Source organism: Hippocampus zosterae, chromosome 1, assembly GCF_025434085.1.
Source record: "Hippocampus zosterae strain Florida chromosome 1, ASM2543408v3, whole genome shotgun sequence".
NCBI classification, from domain to species: domain Eukaryota; kingdom Metazoa; phylum Chordata; class Actinopteri; order Syngnathiformes; family Syngnathidae; genus Hippocampus; species Hippocampus zosterae.
This window is the reverse complement of record NC_067451.1, coordinates 3,143,287-3,149,379: the sequence shown is the minus strand read 5'-3', so window position 1 is coordinate 3,149,379 and position 6,093 is coordinate 3,143,287. Positions and strand designations below refer to the sequence as shown.

Sequence of the window (6,093 nt, the reverse complement as noted above, 5' to 3'; positions counted from 1 at the left end):
CAGATGGCAGCAAAGACAAAGTAATCAAACGGTCCCATTTCCTCGTCTTCGTTCAGTGATCCCCAACCTTTATTGAAACGTCCATATTTTACATTCACGGGTTAATTCTGCCATCTAGTGGAAAAAAGATGACATTTGTTTTTGTTTGTTTTGACATGTCAGTGGCATAGGTACATGGACGAAGTCGCTATTGTTTGGAGTAACGAACTAACTTAGCTTCTAGCAGACGTGTGCACATTTTCAGCATGGCTTCTGCGATCCACTGGTGAAAAAGGACACTTTGATCATCTCCTCTTACATCTATAACTGCTTCAGACAACAAAGTGAATGCAGAAACGTGGTGAAGATTGCACGACTGTCTGTGTCCTATGTGTTGTGTTATTTTGACTTCAAAATGGCGGCGCGTGACTGGCTGCCTTTCAAGCAGCTCCTAATTTTGTTGTTCTACTTCTTCCTTTCATAACTTTGCTGCTGTGAATCGGGAATTTCTCCATTGCGAGACTAATAAAGATTTTCTTATCTTATCTTAATCCTCGGGCCGAAGCAATGACCGAACCAACGCGAGGCAGCTTCCGTCACCACTGCGTCAGCACGCCCACGAGCTTCCGACGATGGAGGGTGGAGGGGGGGGGATGACGAGATGAGGGAAGGGGGGCGCGGGTGGGCTGTGGGACACACACACACACACGCGCACACGCTAACACGCACACGCGCGCACACATTCCGAGGAGAGCGGCAGAGCAGCGGGGAGAGAGCAAACAACAACCTTCTTCATCCTGCTTTCAGTTATCGACTTCCATCTTCATTCAGCATTCAGCGGAATCCAAGCTCCCCCGGCGTCTGCTTCCAAGGGGAAGGAGAAAAAACCCCCACCCCAACCAAAACAAAGGATTCCAGCACCTCGGAGAGCGACCATGGCACCAATGACGCTGGAGGATGCAGCCCAGCCTGGTGAGTCTGCTTCATTTTGAACCCTTTTGCCACACCCGACTACCGTTTAACACTTTGAGTGTCAAAATGGCAGAGACGTTGGAGTGTTTTGTTTGACGACTCGATAGATCGGCCGAGCTTGATTGTGTTTTCATTCGTCGAGCTGAAATCGATGAAGTGAAGCAGACGACACAGCTGGCGTGCTGAAACATCTCACTCCTAGCCACCGAATCCATCTTTGTTGGCCTTTCATTGTGCGTTCTACGCATTAGGGCGGGGCAACTATTCAACAAACGTTCAAAGCAGTCCAGCCTCCAGATATAGGAAAGTCATCTGGACATGGCCCAGAAATACATCTTTGCATTAGTTTGCCAATTCTATTCAGCCGCTATGTCTTTCCTTTGCTGGCTGGCGAAATATTTATACCCCCCTGCAAAAATTGAGTCATCAAGATCGGGAGGGCCTCGCCGTCTTCCTGTTGAGTCACGCCAGCGGAGCAGAAGCTCTCCAGTCGCACGTTAACGCATGGGAAAAATGGCATTCCATCTGAAAAATGATGGTTTGAAGAGAAGCTCCATTTGATGGACTCATCCTTAGCTGGAACAACGGCACTCATTAATCCCCATTGTGTGTTACATAAGACGCTGCTTTTTGTTTTTGTCCTGCTTCCGTCTTTAAAAACATCTGTCCCAAAACATGAACGTTGATGTCTTTAGTTGTAGCAGGATTAGTGACTGACAATTGAAACTGAGAGCTGTAATAATTCGGGGCAAATCCCTGTTGCCTTGCCCATCTGTCCAACTGAAAGCTGGACGCGAATTGGTCCTCATTTGGTTGGAAATTCCAAGTGTGAGGTTTTTCAAAACACGAGCTCTGGAGTTCCTCTAAAATGGCTGCTTCAAAACGAAATGGCCGGCTTCCTGATTACTTTCGGGCATCGGTGAATCGTGTCCGATACTTTTGCTGGAATGGATAAGAACATTAATCAATACAGTTCATCATTTCAACGGCTTTAAAAACACGGGCATCGAGTAGATGGAATAATCCATTGCACGAGAAGCGAAGAGTGAGCCGCACAATCGCAACGAAACTCCATTTTTTGTTTTTGTTTTTTGTCAATTTGAATATGTATGGGGGCGGCCCGGTAGTCCAGTGGTTAGCACGTCGGCTTCACAGTGCAGAGGTACCGGGTTCGATTCCAACTCCGGCCTCCCTGTGTGGAGTTTGCATGTTCTCCCCGGGCCTGCGTGGGTTTTCTCCGGGTGCTCCGGTTTCCTCCCACATTCTAAAAATATGCATGGCAGGCTGATTGAACACTCTAAATTGTCCCTTGGTGTGAGTGTGGGCGTGGTTGGTTGTTCGTCTCTGTGTGCCCTGCGATTGGCTGGCAACCGATTCAGGGTGTCCCCCGCCTACTGCCCGAAGACAGCTGGGATAGGCTCCAACACCCCCTGCGACCCTAGTGAGGATCAAGCGGTTAGGAAGATGAATGAATGAATGAATGAATATGTATGGTCTCGGAAATATCTACATATCAATGATATTGATTATATTGGTATGTGTGCGGGAATCGCCAACTATAATTTCTGTCGATTGTCTAGTTCAGTCACAACGATGTTCCGTTTAGCTCGACGCCGTTTCTCATCGCCTTCCTTGTATCGCTCTCCAGTGGCGGTCCCAGCAGGTGTTGCGGTGGTGAGCGTCTTCGGCCTGATCTTCACCGCGTCAGCCTTTGCGTGGATCTGCTGCCAGCGTAAAAACCCCAAAGGCCAGAAGACGCCCCCGTACAAGTTTGTCCACATGCTCAAAGGTGTGGACATCTATCCGGAGAGCCTCAGCGGCAAGAAGAAGTTTGCCTCCACCCCTGGCATGACCACGAATGAAGTCAGTAAAACGGACGTGAATGGCAACTGCCACAACGCCATGACGCCCATGGCCAGTCCCAAGCTGGCGTCGAGTCCCATGGGCTCCAGACCGGCGCTGCATCTGGACCTCGAGCAACGAGACCTCAATGGCAACTTCCCTAGCAAAGCCATTCATCCCCAAAAGGTACGCAGCTCGCCCGACTTGGAGCTGCCCTCGCCACACGCCGGCTTCGCCCAGCCCGGCGTGATTGAGCGGCGGGAACTACCCTCACCTTCAAGCGCCATCTCTAGCCAGGCCCCGACCCCGGCTGTGGACGAGAGACAAGGGAGGCTCGGCACCCTCCACTTTGCTCTGGAGTACCAACCGGAGAAGAAGGCCTTCATTGTCCACATTCAGGTGAGCCAAATCAGCTGATCCGGTTTTTGTTGGAGATGTGAAAGTGTATGCGGAAGCTCAGAGGGTTCTTTCCGTCTCGAGCCTTCAAAATAACCTCATCTGACAAACCCCTGTGCATTCTTAAACCCCGTTTTTATTCCTTGGTGTTCCACAAAGCACAAGACTTGAGCCCTTATTTTTGTTTCTTATTTGTTGTGATAGTTTTTTTTAAGAGTTTCTCAAACCTCAGAGTTTTTGATTTGACTCCAGGAAGCCCATGGCTTGAGCCCAACTGATGAGCAGTCCTTGACCTCGGACCCCTACATCAAGCTGACCCTCTTACCGGAGAAGAAGCACCGAGTGAAGACCCGAGTGCTGAGGAAGACCCTGGACCCGACCTTTGACGAAACCTTCAGCTTTTATGGGATCTCGCTGCCCAGAGTGTCGGAACTGGCTCTCCAGTTCATGGTGCTCAGCTTTGACAGATTCTCCCGTGATGAGATCATTGGGGAGACCCTCGTGCCGCTTTCGGGCATCGACCTGTCCGAGGGCCGCGTGCTAATGAGCAGGGAGATTATCAAAAGGAACGTCAAGGTGAGGAGTGGAGAGTCAAAATGTGACATTTCACTCCGTGATCTTACCGTACCGTTTGTATCGCCCCAGAAGTCATCAGGCCGAGGCGAGCTGCTGCTGTCCTTGTGTTACCAGTCCACCACCAACACGCTGACCGTGGTGGTCCTCAAGGCCCGCCACCTGCCCAAGAATGACAACAACGGACCCTCGGGTACAGTAGCTGCAATTTGGTCCTACTGATACGTCTAAATGTGGTTCGCGCCACTTTCTGCTGAGTCACGTTAGACGTTTCAATGGTTTTCCCTCCTGCCCCTTCCATAGATTCGTACGTCAAAGTCAACATGTATCATGGGAAGAAGCGGGTGTGCAAGAAGAAGACCCACGTGAAGAAGTGTGCTCCCAACCCCGTCTTCAACCAGCTCTTCACCTTCGACCTGCCCTCCGACGAAGGCTTGAGAGACACCAGCGTGGAGCTGTTCCTGATGGACTCGGACACGGGCGACTCCTGCTGCCGGAAACCGGTCCTCGGACGCCTGCTGATGGGCACGACGGCGGCGGGTACGGCTGGCGAGCACTGGCGGGAGATCTGTGAGCACCCGCGGCGCCAAATCGCCAAGTGGCACGCCATGTCTGAGGATTAAGATGGCAGGATGTCTCATCTGGTTCAACCGACTGGTTCAAATGAATGATGAAAGCACCATTTAGCATCCGGCTAGCCATTTGGACGGTTGGAGGGGGGGGCATGATGTCATCAGTCAATCAATCATTTAATCATTCGCTCATCTTGGAAGTTACAGTGGTACCTTGGCTTGCGAGTACCCTAACGTAAGTAGTTTTTCAACTGACAAGCCATCGCTTATTTATTATTTTTTTGCATTCTGTTGTTAGCCAAAACCAGAACTATAAATACACTCTACTGCCAAAAGGGTCCGCCTGGATTCGCATTTCGTTGCTGTCAGGCGGAATCCTCCCAGCGCCAAAATTCCTACTTTTAAGGAAATGTTTAAAAAAAAAAACAACTGTGGTTCATCAGCATCCTGAACTCTTTTAAATGTCTTCAAGCTTTGAGTGATGCCGTAAATAAAGCTGACCAAGTAGTTTAATCGGTGAAAATGAATCTGAACATTTCTTCGTACCTTTGTGGTTGGCTTTTGAACTGAAGCATTTCGGCTATCGTTTTTTTTTTTTTTAAATCAAAGCAGACTTACTCAAATGTATCCGACCGAGCTATTGTCACTCGTTACCGGCTTAAAAATAAATTTAAAAAACATCCTGACTTTCAATCTTGAGGTGACATAATGCTGCGAGAGAGGCAGAGTTTTACGACACTTCCCAGAGAATTCAAGCCTTCAAAACACATCATCAATTTATACTCGGACTGTTTTGTAATTCCATTGGTTGATGATGCTTTAAAAAAAGAACAGACAACATGGAGACAAAAAAGGAAATTGACCATATTTGGACAAAATAATTATAATAATGATTAAAATTTTTTTTAAAAAGTTGGCAATATATAAGTGTATCGCTAAGTAAGGCTTTGGCCTTATTTAACGATCCACTTACCCAACATTACTTGGTTGCATCATTCAGGTTGTCATGGTAACCATGCGCTCAAACATCAGATTTCTTCCTCTTTCAATGGAGCTTTGCCTTTTGATGAAAAGCTGGACAAAAATCTGTAAAAAAAAAAATATATATATATACGTTAGATTGGACAAATGCATCGGTTTGGTTCATCAGCTTTTTTTTTTTTTTTTTTTTATACAATCCTCCGGATGGACTTGTGGAACATGTTTTGAAAGTGCTATTTCACATAAAGCCTAAATTAGGTGGTGTGAGCTTGGACCGGGGTCGTGATGCGCCACGGCGGTGAAAATGTTTGCGCGCGTGCCTGCGTGCGTGTGCGCGCGCACATTACAACGTTTACCGTCTGTGTTTTGTCCCCTTGACTGTGAGCACAAAGACAGCTGAAATGAAATGTAAAATGTAAGTACCCTCCAATTAAACCGATCATCATATTATGTCAAAGTAAAGCTTTGATAAGATAAGAAAAACCTTTATTAGTCTCACAATCTAAATAAAGTGATCTTTATTCGTCTGTTCTGCTGCAATCATTTGGTATTGTACAAATCGTCCATCCTAGACGGGTGTTCTTTGAGATACAAGTTTAAATCATTCCACAGCCGTGTTCTCATCTCAAATCATTTTTACACCTAGAAATACAGTAAATGGAAATGAATTATGGCAATTCATCTGTTACGGGCCCACCTAAAATATGTTGATTATTAAACGTATAAATATGTGCACAACACTTGAGACGTGTTTTGCTAGTTCAACTTGGCTTGCTCA

At 47.3% G+C, this 6,093-nt stretch overlaps 1 protein-coding gene across 2 annotated transcripts; it reads left to right on the top strand.

Annotated features, from left to right (window-relative positions):
• Positions 1 to 669: 669 nt before the first annotated feature.
• Positions 670 to 5,777, top strand: syt4 (synaptotagmin IV). 2 transcript variants are annotated; one of them, XM_052067337.1, is made up of 5 exons: positions 670 to 951; positions 2,600 to 3,192; positions 3,442 to 3,765; positions 3,838 to 3,955; positions 4,066 to 5,777. In XM_052067337.1, exons 1-5 carry the CDS (start codon positions 915 to 917, stop codon positions 4,383 to 4,385), a joined length of 1,392 nt encoding a protein of 463 aa, XP_051923297.1. In that variant the 5' UTR covers positions 670 to 914; the 3' UTR covers positions 4,386 to 5,777. The 2 variants fall into 2 exon arrangements, with proteins under 2 accessions (XP_051923297.1, XP_051923288.1); XM_052067328.1 differs by having other exon boundaries at positions 671 to 951; positions 3,835 to 3,955.
• Positions 5,778 to 6,093: the final 316 nt, after the last annotated feature.

Excerpts from the sequence above, each read along its gene's own strand:
- syt4 (XM_052067328.1), top strand. The coding sequence starts at position 915 with ATGGCACCAATGACGCTGGAGGATGCAGCCCAGCCTG. Across the intron at positions 952-2,599 it reads GGAGGATGCAGCCCAGCCTG|TGGCGGTCCCAGCAGGTGTT; the intron begins GTGAGTCTGCTT and ends ATCGCTCTCCAG. Across the intron at positions 3,193-3,441 it reads CCTTCATTGTCCACATTCAG|GAAGCCCATGGCTTGAGCCC; the intron begins GTGAGCCAAATC and ends ATTTGACTCCAG.